Here is an 18,526-nt window from a genome sequence, read left to right on the forward strand (position 1 = left end):
GACCAAGAGAGTTAATGTATCTGCTGCAGCCTCTGTCTAATCACAGCTGTGTTGTTTTATAGGCAACTAGGCCTATAAATAGAGCTGAACTTTAGGGTGGTTTCTTATACATTTTGTTAATGATGGCCTTCAGAATTTAAACAGAGTGAGCAGCCAAAGTCTTCTGCTGATGTAAATGAAATAGTTTGGCTTGCAAGAGGCACTTTTTCAGGCACTTTCTCAGCTCAAATTCAGTAACTAATGGCTGGAGTAAGGGGTGTTTGCTATGTACCTCAGCTGTTAGGCAGATGCCTGACTCTGCATTAACCCTGGGCCTGAGAAAAGCAGGGTAAGAGCTTACTAGGGCAGATGAATAAATGGACATTACCTGTGCCACAGTCTCGGTGTAAAAGCTCCTGCAAATTCTCTGCAGGTGACTCAGCTCCACCTTTGATGAGTAAATCCTATTATCCTACTGCAGCATTCTCCCTCACTCTGCTGGGTACAGGCAGCTGCCTTCCTCCTGTTTTTTTTATTTCCCAATGCCTGTCACCTTTCTGGGTTTGGTGTTTGCTGCAGGCTTAACATGATCCTTGCTGGAGCCAGGCTGGGATACCCTGCTGTTTGCAGATCTCAAAGAAGTGATGTTGCTCTCTGAATTAAACATGATCCTTCTTGAGGAATCTCATTTTGTCCCCTAAACCCACCTCCTCATTTGTTACCTCCTGTCCTTTAACTCCTTGTAGTCACAGAGGGCAGTATCTGAAAGAACAGAAGTGTAACTGTACATCAACACTCTCGTTGTCTAGCTATATATTTTTTCCACACATTTAAGTCATTTCAAAATGGTAAAAAACAAAAGAAACCCATCAGAAAAGACACGAGTAGAATTCTTAATGTAGCATATAGACCAAATTGGTACCTGATCAGTGCAGTCTGAATTAAGCAGTTGGGCATCATAAAGCATGAATCATATTGCAATACTGTGCCTCTTCAGTGCTGAGAACATTCATTCTCTGTACTGTATGAAGAAAACAATAGTTTACAAGCAAATTAGGAGCCTGTTGCCACCAGCAATGTAGTCGTTTTCTGTGGTAGAAATTACTGGCTTTTAAAGGATCAGACTGCTGAGAAAAGCTCCCTTATAACCTCCAGATCCATCATCTCTGCCTGTAGAGTCACTATTCATTTTGCTGTCAGAAATGAGCAGCTTCTACTTTTAGACCCACAAAGCCTGTACAGCTGTGGAAGAATGAACAGTGGTTTCCTCTGCCTTGCACATACCTTGTTGAATGACTGATCACATCCCAGTGCAAGAATCTTTAATCCTGATGGAAACACATGACAAAGAAAGGATGCTTTTGGGTTTTTCAGATTCTGTCATTTCAGTGCTCATAATATTAATATTTAGTGGATGTAGCTGGGTGCTGCTAAGCTGAGCATGTGAGTCATGGTGTGTCTGTTTCACAGACATGTGTGGATGAAGGACGAACTGTACTGAGTGTGGTTAATGGGAAAAAATACATGTCAGTGATGGCCTTCTGACATAGATGTCTTCTTTGTTTGCCATCTGCCTACTTCCAAGTTACAAGAGGTTCTTGAGGTAGATGGGAAGCCATGTGCAGAGTATGTACATTTACAGGAACTGTATTCCAAATCAAGCTGCATTACAACCAAGTCCCTCAGCTCAAAAATGTCCTTAGATGAGAATTTTCATCCTGGATGATCTTAAACTGAGTAGATATAAAATATTTGAGTTTTCTTTAAATCTCAGAATAATACCTGAATATCTTTTCCACCTCCTAGCATGGCCTCTACTCACTTTAACAGATCCAGAGCACATTTTTTAATAGAATATCTAGGTAAAGTGTCTGGGGGACCTAGGAAGAGACACAGATTCCAGTGAGCTCATTGTGTGCTGGCTATGGGAGCTACTCAACAGCAGTGTTCAGGAAGCATTTTGCTAAACAACCAACCATGAATATTCATGACAAGGAATTCAGCTCTTGCATTATCCAAACCCATTGTTGTAAGTATCAACACTGACATTGTGCCTTAGCACTGTGTAATCTTTATTTATCCTGTGAGATCAGAGAATTAGGATTATGTAGTTCACAAAGGAAAGAAATACATGTAAACTTGCTTGAGCTAGTGTCAGTTATAACAAAAATTAATCTGTCTCCTTTTTCATTACACTGTTAGTAAACAAACTAAGCTAAAGCAGCTTCTCAGCACTACTTCCCATAGTAGAAACTGATCCACCAGGGCAGACACCTCCAAATTCATGTGGTCTCAGCTGGGACTCCCTTGTGCTTCATGCGAGGGGGCTTCAGACACCAATTATGTGTCTCTGAGAACTAAGTCATAGTTGTCCTTTATAGGTTGGCAAAGATTTTTACAGAAGCCTCAATGAACCCTTCCATGAGACTCTGGAGATAGAGAACCAGTTCCAACCCCCATAAAGTGTTTAATTGCAGACTCAATAACTCTTGCCCAAAATGGTGAGGGTATCTTTACATTCGTAAAGAGGAAGGCATTAAATATGTTTGGACATTCCACTGAAGGGCACAATATGTGTACCTGTGATACAGACCACTGCTGCTGTGTGATCCAGGGCCATTTATAAAGCAACAGTATTCTGTAACACTGAGCCTTGGCTAAATTTTCCTGTGACCAAAATCTTCGCCACAAGTACTTTGATTTTGTTTGTGCCATTGGTGGAACTAATTTGGCTAACAACATTTTTCTTTTTAATTATAGAACTCTAAAGGATTTGTCAGAAAAACTGATCCACCATTAGTACAGACATTTAGACATGCTGAGTGTTACATACAGGGGAGAAGTCACTCTCCTACAGTTCTCAAGGGACTCTGGAAAGTAACTTGATAGCTTTGGTCTCCACTGCTTTAAATCATTGCTGTTTCACTGAATTCAGTTAAAACTTCTGCAAAAAAAAAAAAAAAAAAAAATTAAACCAGGAGGTGTGAGTAGCTGAAAAGACCAGGGCAAGCAGGCTTTGGCCAGAGCCACCAGTGACACTCAAGTCAACAGTACAGTCTCCCTAGAGATTGTCTGGCAGTGAAAGAAGCAACATGAAGGAGGCTGGAAAGTAAGATCAGGATCTGCCTCAAGAGATTAAAAAAAAGAGATAAAAAAAAAGTAAGAAACTGCACAGCTACTGAGAGCAGTGCTTTTAGAGTCAGCAAAGACATCAGTAAATTCCCAGACAGTTTCCATTGTTGTGCTACAGAACACAGTGCCAAAGGATTTTGCAAAAATTGAGTGATCTGAATTAATAGGCACTTGAGTAATTTATTGTTTGTATATTAAGTCACATGGGTTTGTGTGTAAGGTAGGGAATGGCAGACAACTGCATCTTGTAAGAGTCTGCATGTTGTTCTTCTGCCAGGTTCAAGGAAGAAAACAGAGGAAGTTCAACTTAAATGATACCACTTTATTATTTAAATTAACATTTTCAAATAAATTTTCTATATATTTGTACAAGTGAAGCTAGACTGCATGGATGTTCAGAACCCTTGCAGCTCTTTGCAGAACTCTAAGAATGCATGCTTCAGGTTAATGTTAAATATTGACACATTTAGAACAATGCTACACAACAGATGTCTTACCAACATGTGAGGGGCATGTTACAAGGCAGAATGAATGGAGCAGAAGGAGCTCTGCAACCCCCCACCGTAGCATTCTCATTCGCTCTTAATCTGTGAGGCAGGAGAACAGCCCAACTGCACTGAGTACAATAGTGAGAGTTGGCCAATGCTTTTGGGGGGTTAGCCTGCATAAAACACACTATTGAATTCAATTCTCTTCCTGAAGAACAAGGAAAAAGAGCTGCAGAAAAATATGGCCTGATATAGGCCCACAGACACTGAGGGCACTCCTGTCTCTTTGCTCAAGTTCAGGAAAACACTGTGAATCTGGGGGGAAATACTGTGATGGTTCTCAACACCATATGCTGCTCATATTGCAAGTATACCTTCTGTGTCACAAATTATCCTCACTTAGTTTTTTTAATAGAAAACAATTTCACTTAAATACTTTTTATTTTCTTCTACTTGAAAGAACATTTCAGAATTTAGCTGTGAGATTCTTACATATGCTGTTGTCATTCCCTTAGGCGTTTCTCCAGCATTGCTGCAGTCTTCACCCCACTTTGCAATTTCACAATGCTTGTGACAGCCACATCAAACCATCCAGTTAGTTTAGAATTGAGGTGGGAGAGTGCTTTAAATGTAAATTTTACTGTAAACAGCGGAATGAAATCTTGCAAGCACTTCCTAGCTCTGCCAGGAAGCAAAGCTATATTTAACTCATTTTAAAATTCATCAAATACATTGTGGGCTGATTCAGATCTTTGGTGTGTCTTTGAAGATAACGTGTAGTGGAAGTGTCATACAGTCAGTTGGGGGATTGGGCACATTCTGAGATTCTTGTCAGTGAAGACAAGTAGTTAGGAGTGTACTGTAGAAAGAAAAGTACATATAGATCTAAGGACTTAATATCAATACTTTATTTGAAAATTTGAACAATGACTGTGGCATTCAGTTCAAGATGTTTTTGAGAAGTGCTGTATATAAAGAAATCAGTGCCATAACAATAACAAAATTCCATGCATACTTGAATTTTAAAAAATATTGTCTTGTAGTACTTGGGAGAGACCATGTTTCAGAGAAGCTAATACAAACTGTTGCTATAATAATGTGCACAAGTTTAAAAATGCACAGGAAAGATCCCTGGATAGTAAGAATAAGCCATAAGAATTTAGCTAAGGTACCTGTGTACAAAAGGAGAAACTCCAGATGGATCTTGCTCTTGCTTTATTTCTCCTGTCTCAGACTGCACCTATCTGCAGCTTTGTATCCCTGTAAACCCAACTGCTGCTGTTGATGGGGTAAATATAGATTGGAATAAACCTCTCAAATTTCATGCTTCATGTTTTGTAGGTGTCATTAGATCAGGTCAATAAGACTCCAAAAGATTGTTTAGACTGCTTTGTACCTGTAACCACTATACTCACACACATACATACATTATATATATATATATATATATATATATATATATATATGTATGTACTGCTGTCATGTCTCCACTGAGTTTTTGTAAGTGCAAATAGGAGTCTCTCAATTTTAGAGAACAATGTGCTTCTGTCAGTGAGATGTTTAATATTGCCTATATTCAGATATGACCTGAGTTTGGAGTTCAAGATTATGATTTTTTTAATAGCTGTACCAGTTGTACCATTACCTAAAGTCTTTACTTGAAAGAAATAATATGCTGTACTCTTACTAAAAGCTCTGAATGGGAAATTGAAAGAGTATCATTCTTCTAACGTGGTTTTATGCATCTTAATTGTGGTTTTCTGCTGTTCATTTGCTTTTGATTTGTTCTAGTACATGACTGCTGCTGCACCTATGCAAGGGACCTACATTCCCCAGTACACTCCTGTGCCTCCAACAGCTGTCCCTATTGAAGTAAGTTTATCTTCATCCATTAAAGTAGAGTGAAGGGGGAACAAAACTCTTACTTATTATGTCTTTGTGCACCTGTTGTTTGAAAGGGGCCTAAAGGTTCTTTATGGAGTGGTAGCTGGAAGCTTCCAGCTTTTTAAATGAGGACTGCACATCTCTTTATCTTTTTGTTTTCTTTCTTTCCTTTTCCTTCTTTTTTCTAACCCCTCTTTTTTATTTTTTAAATTATTTGCAAGGGCTCTTGTTTTGCATTTGTTTTGTTGTACAGCAGGACACGGAATAAAAACATCAGTGATTATGACTATTTTTTCCCCATGTACTTGGGAGGGAGATGGGAAAAGACAGGAAAACAAACCCAGCAGGCAGACCACGAAACCAAAAGAGATTTCAAGAAGAGAAGATTGCAAGAGGGTTTGATGCGGTCCTTAGCAAGCATAGGTAATTGCTAAAACATTTAGCCACCAGAAAAAGTGATTGAGCAATGGAAACCTTCCTCTTGTATATACAGACGTGGAGGATGCTGCACTGACTGAGTGCTTTTCATCCTTGAGGAAGGATTCGCTCCCTCCCTCCTTGGGGCTGAGTCATGCTGATGACAGTCTAATGAGTAAGTATTTACTCAACCCTGTAGACCACAAGCTGCTGGGAGAGCGTCAGCTTGGCCTCCACTTCTGTGAAGCTTCATAAGGGCAGCTGAGCACAGCGAGAGGAGGGAGCCTCGGCATCCTCTTCCCTGTGTGTTTCTCTTTGGCACTACCCTCTTTTATTAACAACTTCTGCCCTACTCTCGGGTAAGGCAAGGAGTGCCAGGGTCTCTGTACTTCTGTCTTCGTCTGTGTTGACTTTGGATTTTGTGCTACTACTACTCTGTGCTTTGAAGATGTGAGTTGGTGGTACTGCTGCTGTGGCTTCACCAGCAGTCAAGTGGGCTTATCCTGTTTTCTCCTAGTTCTTTGCAGTTATTCCCAGATAAGGTCTCACAGGAAAGACTACTGCCATTCTGTTGTACTGAGTTGGTTATGTTTCAGTCTTTTTTGCCTCGGTATTATTTTGCCTTAAACCTCATTTGTTTGCAAATGCACTGTGAGTGCCTCTTTTCAATTGCCATTCTTAAGTCTAAATCAGGCAGATACAAATCTGACTTAAAAGGAGATGGTGGGATAGAGAGAGTGGTTGATATCATGGGGTTGGCTGCACACCATGCTGACCTGTCCAAACGAGAATTAAGGTTTATTTAAATTACTTGTCGAGCCCTCCTCCCTATCACTCGCTAGTACAGCCATGCCTTCAAAAGTAACTCAATGTCATAATTATCTACTATAATAATCAAAATGTTATCTGAATCTATAGCCTGTTTTGCTCTTATCTAGTGATGATGATTATTGTTAATGTTTATCTGTATTCATGTAGCATCATGAACCAGGACCCTACCATGCTGGATGCTCCACAAGCAGAGACCAAAAAATACAGTCTCTGCCCCAGAGAGCTTACAATCTCAAGATGAGATGGACAAAAGGAGAAGGATAAAGACAAGGAAGTAGACAGAAAAATATAATACTGGCAGTCTGCTAAGCAATAGATACAAAGAAGTTCTGAAAAATGAAACTGATATTTTAACAGATGCTTGAAAATAAACTACCTGTTGTTTACACGAAGCTCAAATAAAAACAAAGCAAGTGCTTTGTGCTCCCCCTTCTGGCTCTGTTGTGTGCAATAGAGTAATAAAGCATGTTCCCTGAAGATACTTGCTATTCATGAGACCAACACACCAAGCATGAGAGTAGAGGAAAGAAAATGTATCTTGCTTTGAAAGCATACAAAAAACTTAAACCAAGTTCAGACTGTCTAAATAGGATAAGAAATAACATTACATTCATGAATATAATCTTTTATGTATTTACTTATCTATTTTTTGCAAATATATAAACAAAACAAAACTTCATTGGAGCTTTGACTTAAGAATAAAGTCTTTAGCGTAGGGCAAATTTATTTTTGAAGGGAACATGCATAGAGACAGTGTGCAGAAGAGGGCAGCATTCTTCTAAGGTGACTCAAATTCTTTTGGATGTGTAGTAAAGTGGAAAGCGGTGGGCCTAGATTCCATCTTTATTGCATTTTAAATCAAACAAAATAAATGTGAACTCACTATGAAGTTGGGGTAGGTAAGCAAGAATTAGAAGAAGCATGTATATGTTGTGAAAAAGCCAAGAAGTAAAACCCAGAATCCACCAGAATCAGATTTGCCTCTAGCTTTGAATGGGCAGGGAACTGCCCTCAAAGAGGAGGATGTTTTTCACTGCAACCTGTGAGAGCCAAGTACTACTGGCAGGCTGAGAAATCTTCTTGTGGCTGAATTAGCTTTCTAAAACTGATGGAGTTTGTTGTGTTAGCATGTGGTTCTGCTACCTCAAACTCTCAATCTCTAGAGAAATGTGTGAACGGTGAGCTGGTGATGAGCTCTTTTACGTAATTCACTGCCATGAGCAAAATTAGTAAGTTTTTCATGTTCTCATTTGATTCCCTAGGGTGTTGTTGCTGATACTTCCCCACAGACAGTAGCATCTTCATCACAGGAAGCCAGTGGTCAACAGCAACAGATGACAGTGGAAACATCCAGTGAACATGCGCCTGCATATTCTTACCAACAGTCTAAGTAAGTAGGCGTAGGCTTTGGAGTCAGAAGGGTTTGCTTCTTGATTATAGCAGGCCAAATTTCACTCCCTCTTTCAGAAATACAAATTCTGAATAGCTTTGTTAAGTTCTGATGAATTCTGGATATATAGCACTGTAATTAGCAAAAGGTTTTGGCTGACATCCTCAATTTGGCAAAATGTCCTTGAGCTCCTGCCCACAGTGATATACTCTCTAACTGTCTGCTGCTTTTCTGGACTCAGAAGGATCTCAACAACTGTGTTAACAATCATCATGCTGGGCTAAAGCAGCATCTGCCATCAGAGGTTAAAAAGGGCTTAAATTTTGCAGTGGTGAAAATATTGGCACAGCGCACATTGGCACACGTAAAGGTTTCTTTCTGAAAGTGTAGTTAATGAAGCAGTATAAATTACCCCAAGTTGGTATTTGTGATTGTGCAAAACTGCCATGCAAATAAGGAGTAGGCAGAACCTGGAAATGGAAGAAGAGGGATAAGAAGGAGGTGGGTAGAAGCACTATTCAATCTGTCTCCATTCTTCTGCTCCCTTTGTTTACTTCCCACAGAATACCTTAGAAAGTTCAAACTTTATAAACTGACAGCTGTATTTAGAACTTCTAAAGAGTCCCTTCATCTTCAGAATAATCTCTTCAAACACAACTTCTCTTTGCTACAATAAAAATCTTCACAAAGGGAAGGTTTCATATTGACAGGATACTCACTGGGACTGATAAATGTTGGACAGATTCTAGGAAGAAGCACAAATCCAGTCTTTCATTAATACATGTATACTGAACACCAGCATCACTTTGAAAATAGAATTATACATGTTTTATCTTGGGGAAGAAAGTAGAGAGATAGCCAGACAAGAAATACGATAGATATGTCAGTCAGTGCATCATGACTCTGTACTTACAGAGGCATCAGATACAAACTGGTATAGAAAAGATTAGAATTATGACAATTTGTCAATTGCTTTGCTTCATTTTTGAGCTCTGGAAGTGAAGGATGCATTTGTTTGTCTACCATCATAGACAAACAAATGTATGTACCAACATATCAAATGGTTTCAGATTTATGTGGTTTTGACCACAATAAAAGAGAAGACTATTTATTGTCATGCCTATATCTCTATGTACATATTGCAAAAACAATCAATCACAAGTTACCCAATTGGAGACACAGACTATGTATGCTTATCCTTTCTAGTTGCCAGTCTCTCTAGCACCTATAAATAAATGATTGCAAAATACTTACAGAATATAAAAAGCAAAGAGAGAAATTCGTATCTGTACCATCCTGTTGACTTGTTTTAATGAGTGTGTTCTGTAGCATTTGGTTCTGATGATTTCTGTGTCCCAGTTCCCTTTCTCTCACATCTCAAAGAAAAAGGTCTAGAAGACCTCATAACGACTTAGGTGTAGAAGCCCTCATGAGGTAGCTGTGAGCTGCAGATTCTGGCATTTTTCCAGCGCAGGTGAAAACTACATTGCAATTCTTTATTGAAATGGATGCTGTGTTTCTTGCTCATGTGGTGAATTCCCTGAAAATGAGATCCCTCATCTTTCCTTGTCAGCTACAGCCTTTTTGCAGCAATGAATATACTTGTAATGGCACTGGCATTTATATTCAGAGGACTTTCTTTCTTTTTTAATCAGACAGGCAGATCCACCACAGATTTTTTTTTTATTGTGCTTATTTCAGTATTTTTTTAGCCTGAAATTGGCCCTCTATTTATATCTGCCAGTTGTAGACAGAAATGCAGTGTGGGGAGCTGTAGAAACAAACCAAAGTATACACAATCTCTGTCTTTAAAAAAATAACTTCTGACAAAATATTCCAGTAACCATTAATATAAAACCAAGTGAATTTGTTTTATAATTAAAGTATTATTTTATTACTCTGCTTTTCAAAGGGCACATTTATTAATAACAAACATCATGCCAGATATAAAACGGTGATTGTCAACGTGAGATATAAGGAAGTATTTAACATGACTGGACAATGATTTTTGTCAGATATAGGCAAAGGAACAGGCAGACTATATAAAATTATTTCATGGGAGCTGATCAGTCAGGAGAAAAGTTATAATGGTATATTTCCTTACATTTATTTTCTTTGCAACAATCATGAAATTGCAGGCAACGAAGGAGAGAAAATGTACTAAGAATGAACTGGGTGGTATAAGGACTCTGTACTCTCTTTGTAAGTAAAAATAAACCATGAAACTTGGAATTTAAGTTCCACTTTCTAATCAGCATACGTGTTCTTTTATTTAATATGCTGAATGCTGTACTTGAGGATCCCACCCACAGAGTTCAGAAATGATAACTTCATGGCAAAAACCTGGCTACATATTGTGTAGAGTAAAAAAGCCCTTAATTCTGAGCAGAGAAATCTTCTTTATGAGGAAATCACCTTCATTATTTTAGACCCTACTCCCCTTTTTCCTTGTAAATATTTAATCTTGCACATAAAAGCACGAAGACTCTGAAGTGGAGATCAATGGCTATTCTTGCCCCCAAAAAGCATACTCTCTTACCTCCAAGCAAAACTCTGCTGGACAACATACTCTGATTTTAAATGTGGAAAGAATTATGTTCTTCTGGAGCCTTTTGTAGGCAAACTCAACGCCAGGTTAGATTAGAGGCTGTGTGCTGTGACCTGTTGGTGGTATTGGACTTTCGCATGTACGGCAGCCACTCAACCCATAGGGGCAGTAAAATCTCCGGAGGTGAGGTTCCAACTTGAGTAGTCCTACCAGAAATTATGCATAGAAAACCTGAAGAAAATAGTTAATTGTTGCATTCCACATAAATCTGTTCTGAACTTTCAAAATATTAATTTTCAAGTGTCATGCAATGAAAAAGCCTTTTGGCAAATTTAATATTTAAAATTGTAGTTCTGTGTTTACACTCCCAGACAAAAAGTTCTGTGTCAAATGTTAGGTCATCGATATTCTTCACAATTTAACTCCTAATTTTAAGATTTATTTTAAACTAAGCAAGGCAAATGCATTAATGTTTGCAAAAGGAAAGGTGCTGGACTTTCTTGTGTTGAACTTTGGTCAGGAAAGGATTTTTTCCATGTAAGCTTGAAAGACTCTGGGAAAAGCAACAGCTGACTCTTACAGATAGCCCTAGACACAGAATAGAATTTTTATGTTGGTTCTGGGTCTCTCATAAAGATCTGCTACAGTCTTGTTCAAATAAGCTAGATGTGACATATCTTTAAGTGACAGGAAACATCAAAAACACAAAATGAGAGGTACCTTCCATAGGAAAAAGATTGATAGTTTTCCTTGTTCTCTGTGCTAAATTTAGGAAGATATGACACTATATGATAAAAATATATATTTTTCTAATTAATATTGCCTTGAAGGTTTCTGCTAAGTTAGCCTTAACTGGCTCATTAAGCAGACTGCTCCACAGTGTAATTGTTCTTGCCATCAGAAAATGTGTTCTTTCTAGCAAATTGGTTGTATTCTTGTATTGCAATTTTATCTTTCATTTTATTATTAATACCCAAAAGAAATAGTGGCACTTGTTATTGTGAAAATATTCACCCTCCTATTGAATTACCTGTGAAAGATTTACACAGTGTTAAGCCATATATTCATCTCATTTCAGTGCAGATAGACTGCCTATGAATGCCTAGCATTCAAAGAGTAAATTCATCTGCTTAGGATATGTTAATGTCCCCAAAGTAGGAGTTCCCTGTTTTTGCCTGACTATTTTCAGCTTAGTGGTGGTATCATATTTAAACAGCTGCAAAGTTAGTTTAGCTTGGATAACTTTTAAAGGGAATTGGGTGGAAAAAAAAAAGGAGAGGAGGCTATTTCAAAGTTGTTTTGACTTAATGACCACTTTAATTCAATTGTTTTTACAGACAATAAACAGGACTGAAGAATGTCGGTCTGAAATCTTTGCCTTGAATGGAGAAACTTCACTGAACAAGAAGTTGGCTTCCAGTTTGCACAGGCGTCAAATGAATGCTTTTTTTTTTCTACTTTTCCCAACGAAAACAAAACAGTGTTTTTATGTGCTGTGCAAATGGTTCCGTCATGTAGTCTGACAATTTTATTTTTGCTATTTTTTTTTTCAACTAAAGGAAAAACCCAGAGGAAAAATGCTGGGTTGACATTTCATCTGGACGAACATTTGAATTCAGAATTTACCTGGAGGTGTAGCTAGATTTTTTTTTTTTTTTAAACAGAAAAACTGATGATGTCAAGAGGGAGCAAGTTGCGATGAAAACCAGTTGTCTTCCTCAAAAATTAAGCTACTCTTTTTCTCTCATTTTCTTTTTCTTCTTGTTTTAATCTAGAGTATTTTTTGGTTTTTTGTTTTTTGGGTTTTTTTTAAAGAAATGTTTAGGTAAGGTTTATCTTGAATCTTAATTGCCTTAATTTTAAGGACGTCAAAGGCTCTCAAGGCAAGCTGTCAACGTCTTGTTAGAAAACCCGAGAATGAATTGAAACTGCTCACACCGGTGCTGGTGCAGAAGTTTAATAGACTGAGTTTTTGGGGTGAACAAAAAATAAACTGTACAGTTTAAAAGAAAATGATTTTCTTCTTTTGAAGAAAAGTTGATGATAAAAGGAACTGTGGCAACTGAAAGGATTGGAAAAATGCTGGGACTTTGATGAACTTTGTCTTAAGTGTTGACAGAAAAAAAATCTAGAAGGCTAAAGCATTTTACAGTAAAGTTATTGAATTGAGAAAAAAACTTGCTGCATTATACAGAATGCAGGGGTTTTTTCTTGCAGAATGCAGATTTTTTTATTTACAAAGCGTGATCGCTAGCAAAAGCATTAGTGCTTTTTATCTGCAGTCTTTTTTATGAGCTTTAAGAAGTTTTTAGTCCGCTTTGCTTGTCACATTGCAAAAACCTAGCTTAAGAGCATTAAAAAAACTTAAGTAGATAGGAGCTTATGGTCAAAAAAAGTGCAAAAAAAGCAATAGATAGAAGAAATTGTTGACAATTTCTGTAGTCTTTCCTAGTTGTGAACAAATGCAGCCTATGGATGGCCTATTTTATACCAAAGATGAAGTGACACCCTAACGCAGTCCAGAAGATAGAGGGTTTTTTTTCTTTTTTTTAATCTTTATTTGACCTACATGGCCGGACCAGTTCTTACTTTCTTGTTTGTTTAAACTATCTTCCACTGGTGTTTTACATACTGCATATGTTTATAGTGGAAATTTCAGAATAGTTGGTATCAGAAGCTGTCCAGGTTTTTGATGATGTGCTTTGGAGAACATTCCAAAGCAAGGGGGATTGGGTTACCAACTAATCTGTCCAGGCAGGCTTTAATTTTGGGGAGTTTTTCTCTTTAATTACCTGATCTTTGGTATTTCTACTGAAACAACAGTCTTCCTTCTGAATTCTAACATACCAATTCATTTCTTCACCTCAGTCTTTGTCATCGTCCAGCATGCATAGCCACCTTAATTGTGCATTTATTTCTCAGTGTTGCATTTGAGTTGCCAGGTAGATATAAGAGAAAGCAAACTTGATATTTGTTCTCATTTTAGCTCTCCCATACAAGCAGAAATTTTGAAAATTATGTCATATTGTCATGCAGACAGGAAGTTAAAAATTGTTCTTCTCTGCTATGATTTCTGTTGTCTTAATATGTTGGCTGACAATCACTAATTAGGATGATCAGGCAAAAAAAAAAAATCAAATTTAATCCACCACAACCTGTTTTAGAAATGACAGTTATTTTCCATACAGAAATCTTGATTATGGCCCTTACTTCTTCCAAACAGACAAATGAAAAAGGTGAGAAGGAAGTCAAAAGATGATTTTTTTCCTTAAGGAGGCAGAAGTGAAGCAGCATTTCCATATATACATACATACACACATATCTATGTGTAAATATTAAACCAAACATTTTTAAAATTTCCTCCATCCAGAAGAGAGGGGAAGGCTCATCACATTTACTGTGGTGGATTAGAGACAGGGTATCCATTAAAAATAAGGAAAATGAAAACATATGTATGGGATCAATCTGATTCAGCTGCCCAATCTTAAAAAGAGGTCTGTGTTTCCCTAACCTGACTTTTTTGGGGGAAAGAACTCAATTATTTTTTTAAATTGATAAAACAAGATCGTATTTTTTAACATAATGGGAGGGGGGAGGGGGTTTCCCAAGTAAATGCTGCTAGGTATGCAACATAGAAAAGAGAGAAATGGGAGTTCACATGGTTCTTCACCATAGAAAGAGGGCCTGATTTTCAGAAGTGATAAAACTTCTGCTTCCTCCAAAGTAGTTGTTGGTATTCAACACTTCTGAAAACCAGATGATGCCAAAGTAAAAGAACAACATCATCCACAAGATGTTTTTTTAATTCAGAAACAAATCCCAAACCTCTCTTTCTGTTTCATGTGCTGTCTCATTACTTGTTGCTTTTTTAGAGGGGCGCTTGAATTTTGTCCTTGGATAATGGTTCCCTCTTTCTTTAGAGGGCGTATGAGGGAAAAAAATCAATCTAGCCTTATTTTCTTCCTTTCTACACATACTCTCTTTCTGTCTCTCTCTGAATTATTTGTACAAATGGAGATAACCCCAGGCACAAGTCAGTTAAATATGAACTAAAGACATTTGTTTCTGTGTTAGTTCTAATGTGACACACAAAAAGTCTCATTTTCTATCAACAATGAGGCTACAAGGTAGCTACCATGTGGCTGATGAATATGCTGAGGTACCTTCTTGTTTCTATTCAGAACTCTGCTGCTTTATTTATACATTCAGAAACATTTTTCTTATTTTTTTTCAGCAAAGTTAAACAATTTCAGTGTTTTTTTATTAAGCCAGGCAGGCAACATGATATCACAGTGCCTGTCACTTTAAAGTGTTTCAAGTGCATTCTGTATTAGAATTGTTCCCTTTCTTTTCCATGCTATAATGTTCAATAATGTTTAAAAGCAAAAGAAACAAAGCAAAGAAGTAGAGGAAGAAGAAGAGGAAAGAAAATGGATCCCTTAAATACAATTCATCATCTTAGTGACCCCATAAAAAACAGTGAACTGGTACTTGAAATCTGTGAATTGTAAACACTGTGAGCCTTGATTATAAACAGTCATAGATCATAAGGTAAGAAAAAAAGCTCATTTGGAACTTACAAAATGCTCAGAAAGTCGTAACTTATTTCTAAAAGTTAAAAATGAGATAAAAATGAACAGTGAAATAGCAGCACACTTGGTGCATGGGTGTTGTCACTTGGTGGCCTCTGAAATCTTAAACTGGTTTTCTTTATGTTTGTTCTGGCTAATATGGTTTTTTGAAGGTTTATAGCTATGCTCTGTTTAGTTTCTGGTTTCCTTTTTTTTTTTTTTTTTTGAAGACCTGAATTTGTAAAGTCAATATCTTTGTCTGTCTTGCTAAATTAGCTTTAAATATCAGGAGAGTTCCTGAAAGATTGCAGAAGCAACTCTAGATGTCTAAGGCAATGGTGCCTGGCCCAGAGGTCTAGAAGTAATATCAAATCCATGAACTGAACTGCGTATGTACTTTCCATCACACCTGAATTCTTGTAAATAATCAAATCTGGATGTTCAGGTTTGTTTTTGGTTTTGGTTTTTTTTTTTTTTTTACCTTAAAAGATAAATACAAAAGGGGTGTCAGAAAACTACGAATTATGGCTAGAAAATTCTGAATACCTGGGCTTGTCACTTAACATTGAGGGAAAAAAAAAAAAAGACACAGTGGAACTGAAGAGAGTATTATATTTGCAGGTGCTGACCCAAGTGTAGATCAGGGCACTGAAAAAATCTCACTGTTCCCACTGAGATTGCAGAGGGACTCTTCTTCCTATCTGGCTCTACTGCTGGTTTTGTAAGCACTTTTCACCTGTGACAGTCAGGCCTCAAGTTGTGAATGTCCTCTTATTGCCTTCTGGTGAAACAGACTCTTGAAATGTCCTTAGCCTGTGCTTACTTGTGTAGTTCTGTTTACCAAGAGACTGCCTTGGTTGTGTTGGTCAAGAAATCCACCGTAATGCAGAATGAGGCATATCTGAGAGCAATTGCATCACATTGTGTCATCTTCTGCTATGGATGCATGCCCAAACGTGGAAGATAAAGGCTGGTCATTAGAGAAGTGAGGGCTTAAACTTTCAACGGGCAATTGGACTGTAGCATTCGAATGGATTTTTACTCGAGTAAAAATCAGATGAAGGGTATTATTTATGTATGTATGTGTACCAAAACTCAGCAAATTTGAGGAAGCCTGCATTGTAATAAAGTTTATTTTTAATATGTCATAGTATTTGGATCTATATTATGTTGTTTATGGTACTGAAGATTGAGACTGATCCTGAGTGTTAAAAAAATTGCCATGCTTCATGGTTTTAAGCTTGATGGTGCTCCTCGTGCCACTTCATTTTAATGCTGAGGTTGACATGAGCAAAACAGGTTTAGGCAGACTCACTTAACTCCACCTATAGCAAGAGTCATGCTAAAGAGTGATAATGTGCTTAAAGTAATGAATCAATCCATTTTTAGTGATGAGACCAAATGTGGTAGTTGAAGATAGTAATGTTTGATACACGCGTGGTCAACATTTCCTTTCAAAACTTTATTTGACATGAAATTGGTCTGGATATAAAAGAAGTGCCCTAGGGTAGGGGATTTTCCTGGTCTTTCTCGGTAGCCCTGTGTGAACCAAGAAAACAGTCATGGTGTGATGGAAATGCAAAACAGAAAACAACAAAACTGCTGACATTTGGTGCATTAGTCTTTTCTGTTTAATGACAATTGACTCTAGGCACAAGGATTCCTTTCAGTTCTTATACGCATACACACAGTCATGCACGCACACTTTCTCAGAAGGAGGGCTGAGTGAGCAGCAGACTTCTCCTCCCCTTCAGTGGAGCAGATTTCTAGAATCTCAGCAGGCAGCAAAGATGCAGAGTAAGGAGAGTTACTTTTCTCTCAAAAAGAGCACCAACTTTTTCTATCTTGCTCCTGTCACCCAAATAGGCTAGAGCTCTGTATGTACCCCAGAGATTTATTCACCTTTGTGCCTCAAAGCAGGCAGAAGAGACCCTTTCTTCTCCCCTTTATTAACATGCTCCTTGTCAAAATTGAACAGAAAATTATGAGAGTAAATCTGTAAAAGAAATAATCCCAGCGCTGGTTCAGGTTTCCACGATAAGAAAAAAATTCTTGTGTTTATTGAAGTTGTTCAGTTCAACTGTTAACTCCCCAACAGTGACTGCTGAGTTCTTTCACTTTAATAAAAATGTGTAATGAAGTGGAAAATGTCAGCCTTTGACAGGTTCACAAATCCATTTTTCCTTGTAGGTCCAAAGCCTGCAAGGTGTAAGCACCTTCCAAGATCTGGATCTGTTGTCCTTAAAAGAGTATCTGCCCAACGTTAATTTTCTGCCTTTAAGTGTCTTTCTCTTGGATAATAATTTTATGAATTTGGTGAAATTTACAGTCAGTTATATTTTTAAAAGCCCAAAAATACAGCCTAAAGAAGAGAACATGATGTTTATGTAATTGAAGTATTATTAAATATGATGTATTCCAGAGTGGAAGAAAATTCTACTATCTTTTTGAGGCAAAACAATTTTATGTAAAACCAGGAAGTGTACAGAATTCATTTAGGAATTTTTAATTGTTTTCCTTTTTAAAGGAGAATGAATAGATTCTATCTGTAAGAAAAATCAAAGCAGCTTTGAAAGCAGATGAACTTCCTATCAAGAAAACATGCATCACAAAAATGGGTCAGAGGTTCTTTACAGCCCTTACAGACTTCACTGCAGCCAAAATGTAGAATACAGAACCTCTGTGATACATTTAAATTATGAATCTTATTTATATGGGCATCTGTGTGCTGATGTCTCAGAATGTCTCTGAAAGATCTGTACTGCTATGATTTTTTTTTTATGTTTTCCATTTGTAACACAGTCCTAAATAGCTGCCATTTTCCCACTCCTGGGGCTTTCTGTAGATCAGTGGATGTTAGGTTTAAACTTCTGTTTTCTTTGATGAAGCTTTCAATAAAAAAATAAAGAAAGAAAAGAGCTGGGTGACTCTGTGTTCTTGTGGCACCTTTCTGGAAAGGCTTCCCAAGGCTCTGACTCTTGTGGCTGAGCACAGAGGGAGCAGAAAGGCTTTGCAGCAAAGTCTGCCTCCTCTTCATCTTCACCAAATGGAAGGGAGGAATCAAAGAGACAGGACAGCTCTGCTTGCCCTGCCAGCAGCACGGCCACTCACGTGCTAGGAGGTGAAATGCAGGAGGAAGTGTTTCTCACACCAGGACTGAATGTACACCGCTGGTGGGTATCTGCTGTCCAGGCTCTCAGCAGTGCACCTGCTAGCAGAACATTGCCTCTGCTTCTGAGGTTTATTTTAAAGAGTGACTTCAGGGCAAAAGTTGCCACATGGAAGA

At 37.8% G+C, this 18,526-nt stretch overlaps 1 protein-coding gene across 8 annotated transcripts in view; it reads left to right on the forward strand.

Annotated features, from left to right (window-relative positions):
- Positions 1-18,156, forward strand: part of RBMS3 (RNA binding motif single stranded interacting protein 3) — a 705,955-nt gene extending 687,799 nt beyond the window's left edge. For 4 of the 8 annotated variants that reach the window (XM_038127643.1, XM_038127644.1, XM_038127649.1 and 1 more), the window contains 4 exons: positions 5,391-5,471; positions 7,994-8,121; positions 10,260-10,323; positions 12,007-18,156. In XM_038127643.1, the coding sequence (XP_037983571.1) occupies positions 5,391-5,471; positions 7,994-8,121; positions 10,260-10,305 (255 nt within the window). In that variant the 3' untranslated portion in view covers positions 10,306-10,323; positions 12,007-18,156. Of the gene's footprint in view, positions 1-5,390; positions 5,472-7,993; positions 8,126-10,259; positions 10,324-12,006 lie in introns of those variants that run through there. The other 4 variants (XM_038127646.1, XM_038127651.1, XM_038127650.1 and 1 more) reach the window with 2 other exon arrangements.
- Positions 18,157-18,526: the final 370 nt, after the last annotated feature.

This window comes from Motacilla alba, chromosome 2, assembly GCF_015832195.1.
Source record: "Motacilla alba alba isolate MOTALB_02 chromosome 2, Motacilla_alba_V1.0_pri, whole genome shotgun sequence".
Taxonomy (NCBI): domain Eukaryota; kingdom Metazoa; phylum Chordata; class Aves; order Passeriformes; family Motacillidae; genus Motacilla; species Motacilla alba.